The sequence below is a fragment of the Rutidosis leptorrhynchoides genome, chromosome 2 (assembly GCF_046630445.1).
Source record: "Rutidosis leptorrhynchoides isolate AG116_Rl617_1_P2 chromosome 2, CSIRO_AGI_Rlap_v1, whole genome shotgun sequence".
NCBI classification, from domain to species: Eukaryota; Viridiplantae; Streptophyta; class Magnoliopsida; order Asterales; family Asteraceae; genus Rutidosis; species Rutidosis leptorrhynchoides.
Genome location: NC_092334.1, coordinates 597,934,005 through 597,947,524, shown reverse-complemented (window position 1 = coordinate 597,947,524; position 13,520 = coordinate 597,934,005). Strand labels below are relative to the sequence as shown.

At 34.8% G+C, this 13,520-nt stretch overlaps 2 protein-coding genes across 2 annotated transcripts; one reads left to right on the top strand and one right to left on the bottom strand.

The window, feature by feature from the left end:
• Nucleotides 1-5,570: 5,570 nt before the first annotated feature.
• LOC139893394 (protein IQ-DOMAIN 24-like) lies at nt 5,571-8,090 on the top strand. Its single transcript, XM_071876559.1, has 3 exons — nt 5,571-6,125; nt 6,736-6,939; nt 7,459-8,090. Exons 1-3 carry the CDS (start codon nt 5,820-5,822, stop codon nt 8,023-8,025), a joined length of 1,077 nt encoding a protein of 358 aa, XP_071732660.1. The 5' UTR covers nt 5,571-5,819; the 3' UTR covers nt 8,026-8,090.
• Nucleotides 8,091-11,311: 3,221 nt separating this feature from the next.
• Nucleotides 11,312-13,065, bottom strand: LOC139893393 (large ribosomal subunit protein eL24-like). The gene is made up of 5 exons (XM_071876558.1): nt 12,988-13,065; nt 12,272-12,347; nt 12,021-12,122; nt 11,722-11,870; nt 11,312-11,630 (listed from the first exon to the last, which is right to left on the bottom strand). Exons 1-5 carry the CDS (start codon nt 12,996-12,998, stop codon nt 11,483-11,485), a joined length of 486 nt encoding a protein of 161 aa, XP_071732659.1. The 5' UTR covers nt 12,999-13,065; the 3' UTR covers nt 11,312-11,482.
• Between the last annotated feature and the right edge of the window lie 455 nt (nt 13,066-13,520).

Below are 13,520 nucleotides of genomic sequence, written 5' to 3'. Positions count from 1 at the left end.
GTAACAATAGACCACAAGATTTCATATTTCAATATACATCCCATACATAGAGATAAAAAGCATTCATATGGTGAACACCTGGTAACCGACATTAACAAGATGCATATATAAGAATATCCCCATCATTTCGGGACACCCTTCGGATATGATATAAATTTCAAAGTACTAAAGCATCCGGTACTTTGGATGGGGTTTGTTAGGTCCAATAGATCTATCTTTAGGATTCGCGTCAATTAGGGTGTCTGTTCCCTAATTCTTAGATTACCAGACTTAATAAAAAGGGACATATTCGATTTCGATAATTCAACCATAGAATGTAGTTTCACGTACTTGTGTCTATTTTGTAAATCATTTATAAAACCTGCATCTATTCTCATCCCAAAAATATTAGATTTTAAAAGTGGGACTATAACTCACTTTCACATATTTTTACTTCGTCGGGAAGTAAGACTTGGCCACTGGTCGATTCACGACCCTATAACAAATATGTACATATATATAAAAGTATATTCAAAATATATTTACAACACTTTTAATACATTTTGATGTTTTAAGTTTATTAAGTCAGCTGTCCTCGTTAGTAACCTACAACTAGTTGTCCAACGTTAGATGTACAGAAAAAAATTGATATATATTATCTTGAATCAATCCACGACCCAGTGTATACACGTCTCAGACTAGATCACAACTCAAAGTATATATATTTTTAGAATCAACCTCAACCCTGTATAGCTAACTCCCTCATTACTGCATATAGAGTGTCTATGGTTGTTCCAAATAATATATACACATGGGTCGATATGATATGTCAAAACATTTGCATACGTGTCTATGGTATCCCAAGATTACATAATATATTAGAATACATGTATAATACAATATAAGTTAGCTAGGATATGATTAATATAGATTTGTTACCAATTTTCACGTTGCTACAACAAGAAAAATTATCCAATCTTGTTTTACCCATAACTTCTTCATTTTAAATCCGTTTTGAGTGAATCAAATTGCTATGGTTTCATATTGAACTCTATTTTATGAATCTAAACAGAAAAAGTATAGGTTTATAGTCGGAAATATAAGTTACAAGTCGTTTTTGTAAAGGTAGTCATTTCAGTCGAAAGAACGACGTCTAGATGACCATTTTAGAAAACATACTTCCACTTTGAGTTTAATCATGATTTTTGGATATAGTTTCATGTTCATAAGAAAAATAATTTTCCCAGAAGAACAACTTTTAAATCAAAGTTTATCATAGTTTTTAATTAACTAACCCAAAACAGCCCGCGGTGTTACTACGACGGCGTATGTCCGGTTTTACAGTGTTCTTCGTTTTTTCAGGTTTTAAATCATTAAGTTAGCATATCATATAGATATAGAACATGTGTTTAGGTAATTTTAAAAGTAAAGTTAGAAGGATTAACTTTTGTTTGCGAACAAGTTTAGAATTAACTAAACTATATTCTAGTGATTACAAGTTTAAACCTTCGAATAAGATAGCTTTATATGTATGAATCGAATGATGTTATGAACATCATTACTACCTCAAGTTTTCTGGATAAAGCTACTGTAAATGAGAAAAATGGATCTAGCTTTAAAGGATCCTTGGATGGCTTGAAAGTTCTTGAAGCAGAATCATGACACGAAAACAAGTTCAAGTAAGATTTCCACTCGAAATAAGATTGTTATAGTTATAGAAATTGAATCAAAGTTTGAATATGAGTATTACCTTGTATTAGAAAGATATATTACTGTAAATAAGAAAGATTTCTTGGGGTTGGATGATCACTCTACAAGATTGGAAGTAAGCTAGCAAACTTGGAAGTATTCTTGATTTTATGAAACTAGAACTTGTAGAATTTATGAAGAACACTTAGAACTTGAAGATAGAACTTGAGAGAGATCAATTAGATAAATAAAATTGAAGAATGAAAGTGTTTTTAGGTGTTTTTGGTCTTTGGTGTATGGATTAGATATAAAGGATATGTAATTTTATTTTCGTGTAAATAAGTCATGAATGATTACTCATATTTTTGTAATTTTATGAGATATTTCATGCTAGTTGCCAAATGATGGTTCCCACATGTGTTAGGTGACTCACATAGGCTGCTAAGAGCTGATCATTGGAGTGTATATACCAATAGTACATACATCTAAAGCTGTGTATTGTACGAGTACGAATACGGGTGCATACGAGTAGAATTGTTGATGAAACTGAACGAGGATGTAATTGTAAGCATTTTTGTTAAGTAGAAGTATTTTGATAAGTGTCTTGAAGTCTTTCAAAAGTGTATGAATACATATTAAAACACTACATGTATATACATTTTAACTGAGTCGTTAAGTCATCGTTAGTCGTTACATATAAGTGTTGTTTTGAAACCTTTAGGTTAACGATCTTGTTAAATGTTGTTAACCCAATGTTTATAATATCAAATGAGATTTTAAATTATTATATTATCATGATAATATGATGTATGAATATCTCTTAATATGATATATATACATTAAATGTCGTTACAACGATAATCGTTACATATATGTCTCGTTTCAAAATCATTAAGTTAGTAGTCTTGCTTTTACATATGTAGTTCATTGTTAATATACTTAATGATATGTTTACTTATCATAATATCATGTTAACTATATATATATATATATATATCCATATATATGTCATCATATAGTTTTTACAAGTTTTAACGTTCGTGAATCACCGGTCAACTTGGGTGGTCAATTGTCTATATGAAACCTATTTCAATTAATCAAGTCTTAACAAGTTTGATTGCTTAACATGTTGGAAACACTTAATCATGTAAATAACAATTTCATTTAATATATATATAAACATGGAAAAGTTCGGGTCACTACAGCAGCAAGAATTTCGTACGCAAATCCATGAACCCGGATATGCTACCTGTTGGAAGTTTATTGAACCATTCACGCGCAATGTCCTGCAACGTCATGGGAAATATCTGACATGCAACTGGATCAACCCACCCTTGGGTGCGCATCGCGCCCTCGAAACGCTGTAGGAAGTCATCTGGGTCAGTCAAGCCATTATAGGTACCCAGTGTGTGGGGTATCTTTGGCGCTGATGGAAACGGATATGCAGTTATATGCGGAGGAAACTTATCAAAAGTAGTTGGTAGCTCAAAAGGTGGTTTAACAGGGTCACCTTTGAGCCCTGCGAAGAAACGCTTCATCATATCCTGAACAAAATCAGGTTGCGAAAATAAGTGGACCATGTCAGGAGGTGCCGCCTGCATAAATTGGCTTGCGAGATTCGTCTGCCCCTGAATATTTTGCCAAGGTTGCCTCGGCGTTTGCGGATATAACCAAGGCTGATGCGTTGGAAAAGAAGGCAGGCTTGCCGGCGCAGAGTATACGGGTAGCTGAAAAGGTGCCGAAACCTGTGGCGCAGATGCCTGTGAGACCTGAGGATATGCCGTTATTAGTCCAACCGTATGCGCAATGCTTTGCTGTTTTGCGGTTATCGGCGTCCAATGAGAATTGGCGTCTGGAATGACACCGAACCCCCAACTATTAAGTAATGCCTGCGCATCCGCAGGGGTTAAAAACTGTGAAATTGGGCGTTGCGGCTGCCAAGGCTGCAGTGGTGCAAAAGACGAACTTTGCTGACAACCCTGCGTCTGCAGAGGGATTGATACCGTGGTACTGTAAATAGGCACCTGGCCGCAGCATACTACATGCGGGCCTATATGTTCGCCGCTAGTGCCTGCAAAGATAACTCTTGGATCCATTGCAGAAAAATCTAGCCGCGTAGTTGTGATCGGCGAGTTTGCCCTTGGCGGTGTGATCCCATCCGGATATATCGGCTTGTATCTTTGGAAAGGCTCGCCGGACACTGGTGGAGGGTAAGGCGTATATCCCGCCCCCGTAGTCATAGCTTGCGTCTGCTGACTACCAGACGGCGTGTTTTGATTGTCTGTTTGAGTACGTTCCGATGAGTCCCCGGAAGTCATGATACTATTAAAAAGACAAAAAATTCAGAAATTTTGTGAGTAATGAGCTTTATAATTCAAAACTTTAAAAGAAAAAACAATTAAACACGTCTTGAATTAGTTCGGCTCTCAATGAAAGCACCACTTGATCATGCATATATTTTCCATAGGGTCTATATGCCTGTTCAATACGTAAAAAAGGAGGGTTTAAGGATCTTAGAACAAGACTCTCCGGCCCAGCTACCGTGAATAACCCTGGCCGACATGATGATGTCGGCGGGGTGGCCAAGTGATTAAGTCCACCTTCGATAACGGTCGTTGATCAGAAGGCCCCTAGCAAAGTTGTAGGTGCTAGCTAATAAGAAACTAACATGTTAATCTTGAGAAGATGAACGATGATAGCTTGTTACGTAAGGATGTGTAGTAGGTGGTGGTTACGTAATGTTGGTTATCCCTAGAATGATAATTAGGGTTTGTATATATAGGCAAACCCTAATTCTAGAACCATCCAAGATAATGATAATCTCGTCCATAACTAACTCCCTCGAATCACAGATATAATTATGGAAAAGATACCGACTTGTTGACCAAGTAACTGCTGTTACGGGAACAAAGGCATTCGATACATCACCGCATGCCGCATACCGCATACAAGGTACACGCATACGTATGCTAGCGAGTGCCCGCATACGTATGGAATGCGCATGCGCATACGTATAGACGTTTGCTGTCAACTCAATAACTAGAGCCGTAACTTAAGCGAACTTTATTATTTATTTATTATTGTTACTATAATTATATTTATAATCATTATATTATTATTATTATTTAAATTAAATTCAAATATAGGTTCTCTTTATGAGATTAAGTACGTTAAATATGTATGTTAAGTGTATTGTCTTAATAAAAAGTTGTAATGTAGGCTTTTATGACAAGGAAAATAGTACTCCATTGTGATAATTGGAAGAGGGTAGTAGAAGAATGAGAATATTTAATTTATTCTGCCCAAGTTAAATACATTAATATATTTGTATTTATCTTTGTTTATTTCGAATGCATATGTTCTGATAAAAAATATTTGTGGTACGCTTTCGTTATAGTAATTTGTCGTATGCATTTTATAAACTTTAATAATTTAATTATTTTTCTCAATAGTTTGATAAGCATTATCTATATAGTGAATAGTGAAAGAGTTGGTTTAAGTATTATCCTTAAACTAACCGGTAATTTCAGGAGTCCTTTCACTTGTTATTGATATTAGTCAAAAGGCTTTTTATATGTTAGAGTAACAATTTTCACTGAATATGAAAAGTTTCCCAAAAAAGTCTTCGCAATTTAAAAAAAATATATATCAATTTGCGAAAACATGGGTTTTTGAAAAATCCAGATTATTCACAAATTGAAAAAAAAAATCGTAAGCTGCGAATTGGCCTTGCGATTTTCAGATAGACGTATGGTAAATTGGTAACCGTAAATAAATTGTGATAAGTTCCTTGTGAACTCAAAATATCACATATTTTTATACTTAGCCCCTTTAAAAAAGTGTGTACTCCATTTTTTTTACATAACAATCAGTTTTAATTATACATACATTCCAGAAAACATTTAAAATTTTGGTAAACAATGAAGGAGACACAAGTAGTGAATATTTTGTCCGTTTAATCAGAAGGGGTCAGATACTCGCTGTCTATCCTATCTGTCAAAAAAATAGTTTCTTTTTTTAAATTTAAATCATAAAAAATAAACAATCAATTGTGGGTACTAGAGCTACCGCCACAAAATCTTCACACACAAAAACAAAACAAATACACTTACATAATTCTCTAAATTTCTGGTCACCGGCGGCGATGGTAAATGGGTAAGACAACCAGGTGGATCCGTTCCATATTCCGACCCAAAAAGACCCATTCATCTTCAACCGGGTCGAGTTCATCAAAACAACAATATGACGGGTCAGAATTTTCATTGGATGCTAACAAACATGCTATAGCAGTAGCGGCGGCTACGGCAGCGGTAGCAGAGGCGGCGCTTGCTGCAGCACATGCGGCGGCGGAGGTGGTGAGGTTGACAGCAGGCGGTAGTAGTAGGGTTTATAATGATGGTGAACGGCGGAGGAGTACGGCGGCGGTGAAGATACAGTCGGCGTTCCGTGCATATTTGGTGAGTAGTGAAACATAAGTGTGGGTGTGTGAATTACTGTTTTACCCTTTAGATTGTGACATTACATTGGTTGTCAGTTTGACATTTAATGGGATGAGATATGGGTTTTTCGTGGTAGCTTTTTATATTTTGTTTTAGTTTGATGTCAATGTCAATTTTTACTTATTATTTCAGTAATTTTTGGAATGCAAAACTCTTTTATTGTTTTAGTTTATCTAATTACTACTTTCTAAACGACCTAGCAATTGGAAATCTTATATCTTATATTGTTTTATTTTTTCATGAATATTGTGTTTATAACATTTGTTACTAATCATATGTAAAGAAAATGCTACTATGGTCCCAATTTAACTCTCCAAAATTAGTGTTTACTTCCATAATTAGATAAAAATCAGAAGGTAAGTTAAGGGATAAAAATGTAAATTAAACAAAAAATACGTAATGATATTTTTAAACCGGGTGTTTTTTGGTTGTTGCGTGTTTTTTATCTGCAGACAACTAAATTGAGACAGATAGAGTTGTAATTTCAGTGACCAAATATATTTTTAATAAATATTAATCAAATGTAAATCGCCCATAAAATTTGCTACTAATTATGGTGCAAGTGTAGGCTAGGAGAGCACTAAGGGCACTTAAGGGGTTAGTGAAGCTTCAAGCACTAGTGAGAGGCCGCATTGTAAGAAATCAAAGTGCAGACATGCTTCGACGTATGCAGGCTATGGCTCGTGTCCAGGCTCGAGCATGTGCTAGTCGAGCTTCTTTATCAGCCTCACCACATTCAAGCACAAAGTCATCCAACTCGCACTCTCATTATGTACGTTTTCACTATCCACCAAACTATGTTATGACGATTGTCACATTTAAGATGCATCTCTTAAAGCTACATGTAAACGATTGTTTGTTTTCAGACATGACAGCTTATGGTCGACCCATTTCATGTGATTGTATTCGCTTTTTTATAACGGGTCAAAAAGGTAAATAAAATAATATGCCAAAAGGATTATGGGCCAAATACCTAAAACAGGTCAAAATTCGCCCAGATTTGATGAAGAGACGCCTATCTAGATGCATATTGTGACAAATATTACCTTTGTTGAACTTTTTTTTTTTTTCCAAATCATTATCCTTTTTGTGCACCAAGTTCAAATGAGGACCCTTATGGGCTAAAGGGGAAATCGATATTCTCTTTATCGGGAAATTTTGTCTTATGTGTTACTTTTTTGGGCTATTTACCCCAAGTTACATTGCATTTATATATTTTGTCACGAGTCATAGCTTTCGAATATCTACTCGTTCTGTTTGACTTATGACATTTTTTTTCGTGTAAACACAGAAGTCTACAAATAAGAAAGGCTCTTTCATTCACGAACGGTCAAGAGGACAAAACTGGTTAGAAAATTGGATGGACGACACATCTTGGAGCAGTAAACAATGTCGGCCTGAAGATGAACGAAGCGATAAAATTCTTGAAGTTGATACTTGGAAGCCTCACCATAACCAGAGCCCAAGTAACAAGTCAACCCTCAACCCATATTCCACACCACCAAAACCATGGAACCCGAATTCTAAATATGGGCCAAGGGAAATGTTGCCGTTGGGTTCAATGATCCTTCGAGAAGCAAAAAAAACCATATCAACGGCTGATAACACCCCTAGGCTTTGTTCACCTGCTTCTAGACCCGGAAGTGGTTATAAACAACGAAGTCCGTTTACCGAATACTCACGAAGTGTATTTGGTGACTACCCAAGTTATCCAAACTATATGGCGGACACAGAATCATCTAAAGCGAAATTGCGGTCCCACAGTGCTCCGAGACAGAGGATTCAGTTAGAAAAATCTGGTTCGAATAGATTATGGGATTATTCGGATACTACATCTGAGAGAGGATTTCGAAGGTAAAATGTACCTATTTTATTGCAATAATGAAGTATGTTAATGTTATTGTGATTAGGTTGTTGATTTCAGTTCTAGGGTGTGTTTGGGTGACGAGCTTGTTGGAGCTTATGGGAGCTTATAGGAGCTTAAGCTTATGATTTTAATAAGCTCCAAGTCATAAGCTTCGTTTGGTAGAGAAAAAAAAGTAGAGCTTATGAAAATCATAAGCTCTGAAAAAATAAGCTACTTTTAGTAGCTTATGAAAAAAAATAGAGCTTATGAACTGGAAAATAAGCTCCAGCTAGTTTACCAAACACTTATAAAAAATAATAAGCTCCAGCTACCAGCTTAAAAAATAAGCTCCAGCTCCAGCTCTATCTCATAAGCTCCAGCTCCAGCTACAAGCTTCAGCTCCAGCTAATTTCATCCAAACACACCCCTAATGTTCTTGTGTAATTAATCGTGTGTTGGTCATGGTGAAAAAAAAAAAAAAAAAAAAAACAAGGTGTTATTTAAAAGTTTTACAATTTTTATATACAAGTTTTCTCATGTTATAATTTAATGTAGGTGTTAAATTTATGAAACTATTGTTACCGAATTGGTTCTGGTAAATTGAAGTTTATGGTAAATTAATGAGAAAATAACACCTTGTTAACGTTATGTAATGGTTCTGATTGGATTGTAAGTTATCGGTTTGGAACCTCATAGTATGTAGCTTAAGATATACAAAAAAAAATACAACAAAATGTTCTGGTTTGTTCACATTATAGTGTTGTACTAATTACTATAATTGGTGCTTAAACCTCAAGTTGGAGTCTTTGTGACCAACTGAAATGAATTTACAGCAATACTCATTGTAGACGACGAATTGACGGATCTTAGGTCGCTTTTGATCGTGACTAGAGGCGGAAAACACTAGAAACGAGTAAAACCGAGATACGGGTCGTGTCGGGATCGATTTGATCAAACCTAGGGTAGAAACTAGATTAGATCGAATCCTAGACGATTAATTTCGGTGGTAATTGGTGTTAGTGATCGAATTGGACAAATACCAGTCGATTAGGGTTATTGGAATGTGTAACCTCAATAATGAGGCTTAAACCCGTTTATATACTGCAGTCCAGACACAGTCGGTCAAGTGTGTGGACACACTCGATCGACTGTGTTTGCAGTTTAACTCATTGATTTATTTAAATAATTAAGCATACACAAACACATATATAATCAATAGTTCAACAATCTACGTTATTACATGACCAAATGTATTAAACGATAAATTCATCTACGGCTGGGAATTACATGCACCAACACTCGTGTTTTATAATGTTGTATTCTATTCTTTGTAAAGGTTGGGATGCATATCTATAAATATTTTTAAAGGTATTTGATCATAATCATAGATCATAAATGAATATAAAAATTAAAAATTAAAAATTAAAAAGCTGATATCTTTGAAAGTTTATTTGTTTAAGCAATGTATATCTTTGAAAGTTTGATAATGAATTTTGGTAATAACCTTTGTTACACCTCAAGGATGCTATACTTTTCTTGATTAGTAGAACGTTATGATTCTTTTATGTCGTTGTGGGTCAAAGCATCATCAAGCACCATTTATTTTTGCACCTTTTACGATGCCATTATCCTAAATTTGCATATGATATAGTGAATTGTCAATATCATTACGATTTTTGTAACTAATGTGTGCAATTCAAGTTTTTATGTTTGTACTTGGAGTTATAAATGCAGTTTGATTGTTACCGGCATATGAAACAATTACAAGGAAATAAAGATATAAAGCCCAAATTTCTTATATTATGTTCCCTTCAATGCAAAGAAAGCATGATTGTTGAAGTAGCATTTGTCTACATCTCAAATTTATAGCAATTAAATAATAAATAACAGTCCGGGTTCAATAAGAATAGTTAAGTTATGCATTCTTCAAGCGGTCCATACTCGCAGTCTCCCATAACTTTATCTTTTGTATTCTTGAATAAGTTTGTCAACGTATTCGACCCATACACTGCACCGAAAACGATACAAATTAAAAATTTTGTTTCTTGCAAAACCAGGTAAGCAAGATTTGTAATTTTCTGTAAAAAAAAATAAAACAATAAAGAACTAAAGTTTAGACATTTCATATTTGACACCTAAAGAATTTACTCCGTACTTTTAAACATATATCGTTTTTATTGGCACAAAAAAATAAAATAAAATTAAGGGTATGCTTGTACACATACTGGGTTTACGACACGTTTTGGAGCTTACTAATCACAGGGTAACTACTCGCTTTGTGAGCAGTCCGGAATCATCACGAGTGAATAGAAATATATTTTATATAATTAGTGCTAGAATCAAGAAGAAGAACAAAATGGGGGAAAGTATGGGGAAGCAAAATAAACCACAAATTTAGGGAAGTGAATGTGTGGGACAATGTTGAGTTCAAGATTCTATAACTAATATAGGTGAATGTGTGGTCAATAACGCTGACTCGTGAAGTCGCATGACACCACTAGTTTGCAATTTTTTATAAAAAAAATATTCTTCAAATTGTGAAGAACACCACTAAAATTGGTTATAGGAACCTCATATATTTTTAAAATTTATAATTTTTAGGTAAACAATTCTTCAAATTGTATAGAACACTATTATTTTTTAACTATCCAGGTCTCATATATTTTTAGAATTTATAACTTTTTTTTTTGGTAAACAACCACTAAGTAACATTCAAATATAATTAGTATTCAAAAAAAGTTCGGAAACCCAGTGAGTTTTGATTCTGAAATCACCACTGCACGCATATGTGTGTGTGGGGAATAACTTTATTTTTATTGCCAAAATTTAAAAAGAACAAGCAGAGTTTCTTACTAGTTGCAATCGGTGTTTGGGTCAATGGTAAAGCCCAAATAAACACCACAGAAGCCGGGCAAAGTAGCAATGACGGTAGCATTTGGATTGTAAGTTATAATAACACCCCATCACGCACATACACAACGACCGTATGTTTTCTTGTGAGTCACCAAGGTTATTTAAACTAGCCACTGCATCACAACAAGGGGACCCTGGGTAAGGGTCAGGACTCAGGAGCACCTTAGGTTATAAAGGTAGAGCATGTTGATATGATAACGGTCACACAGTCTACAGTGGCTGAAACTTTTTAACCACAAACCAATCAACATCTTTAGATAACTCATTATAAGTCTATTTTGTGAATGAAACTGTGTGTGTGAATTGTGTGTTTATATGGAGGTGCGCAAATGAAGGAGCGTGGTGGGTTGCACATCATAAATAGAGCTTACTATCATTCAACACATCAATCAATTATGGCTTCAGTTTACTTTCAAAATTGTAGGTCGAAATGCATCATTCTTGAAAACGTAAACTTAAATAAGCATCTAAAAGACAACTTCCCGTCAATAGAATAAACATAAACAATACTGAACATCAAAAAGTTTTAGCAACATGGAAAAATAACAATGGAGTTTCAACGCTTGCCGCCACCACCTCCAAGCTTGGGGCCCTTGCCTTTAGGAGCATTACCACCCTTGGATTGAGTCTTTTGTTTTGATACTACTTCTGCTTTCTTTGCTTTCTTCTCATCCTTGGTTTTCTTAATCCTTTCCTTAATCTCACTGAAATTTGATGATGAAAATTGAGTCGTACTTTAAGAACATGTGAAATCATGAAAACGACCAATCAGACTAAGAAAAAAAAAAGGCATACCGAAGAGCTGCCTCCCTAGCAGCATCACGAACTTCGGGCTTCTCACTTCGTTTCTTTTGGATAACTTCCAAAGTGGCCCCCACAATAGCCCGAGAGTATGGCTTCTTGGTGGTACGGCGCCTCTTCCTCACAGCTTCTTGTGCAATATCCTGCAGTATAAAAAAAAAGGGTACAAAATTTAGTCAGTTTATTACACCAATATGACTAAAAACAGAAAACAAAATGGACAAATTATGCTTATTGAGCTGAATAAGTGTTTATATAATGCTGTATCCCCCAAACAAAACAAAATGACTAACCTTCTTGTGCTGCTTTCGGTACATGGCAGTCCAGGTGAGCTTTGAGGGCTTCAACTTATTATGGAAGTACCTTTTGCATTTTGAATTTGCAAACAGAAAAACCTGAATTTAAACAACACACAAATCCTTTATTTCAAAACTGAAACACAAACGGCCTATAGTAACAACAAAATATATTGCGATAAAACTAAAAAATAAAATGTACAGCAAGGAAAAAATGTGACAATCAAAAGTCTAATCACAGCATATACCTGAGAGTCCGACCTAATGAATCTAATACCCCTTCCTGGATATATCTTCTGGCCACTGAAACGGCAAAGCTCGGTCCTAAAAACAACCAAACCATGACGACACAAAACTAAAAAACCGAAATCTATGCAGTTAACAACAGTGAATAATTAAAACTAGGTTAACTAAACCAATATGCACATTATACCACTAATTTAAAAGCAAATCATTCACACACACAATAGTAAATGAACAAAAATCAGTCCCCAAATATAAAAGTAAACCCACAGCAAAAAAAAAAAAAAAAAAAAAAAAAAAAAAAAAAAAAAACCTAAATTTGAAATGCATTAATTAATACTTACATAGCTCAAAATGATTCAATTTCTAATGCTAATAATGCAATATCATCATCCAATTTCATTAATAAGATCTCAAAAACCTAGTTAATAAACAAAACGAATGCAGCAAAGATCATCGCAATAAAACCCTAAAATTGAGATGAATGAACGCTTATTTAACTCAAAGTGATTCAATTTCCATAATAATACATTGTCAACACCCAGCTTCATTAATGAAAACTATAAACCCTAATTTGAACTAACTATTGCATCTATTACGAACAGATTTATTGATACAATTTGGGGGAAATCACAACTTAAAGAAGATAGATTATCAGATTGCAATAATTTATATAAAAGATAACAATACTAGTTAGAATCAAAGGAGAATGAAAGCATACTTTAGAACCATGACGACGGCGGCAGCTGCAACAATGGACGGAAGAAAACAAGAAAAACCCTAGATTTATATTTATTATATTGGTTTGGTGTCTTTATTGGTTTTCTTAATTTTAACCTCCAATAGCGAAGCCAGCAAGGCCCATATAAGTAGCCCAACAAAATAAATTATGGGATTATCACTAAAATGCTCATTTTTTCTCCCATATTTGACTCAGAGCCCATAAAAATAAAAATTTGACAAATTGCCCGTGCAAGACGCAAGGGCGCAAGGTGCCCTTTGCGACCTTGCTCCCCGGTGGACGCAAGGACGCAAGGTGCCTCTTGCTCCCTTGCTTCCCGGGGACGCAAGGACGCAAGGTGCATCTTGCTCCTACCTGATGTCATAATCAATGTTTTCTTTCAGACATTTCATCAAACACCTTACGTGCATAACAATTAAGCTTGATTAATACTTCGTAATATGATTATGATAGCTTTATTTATATATTAATAATTAATAATAATCATGATATCTCAAATGAAATGAACAATT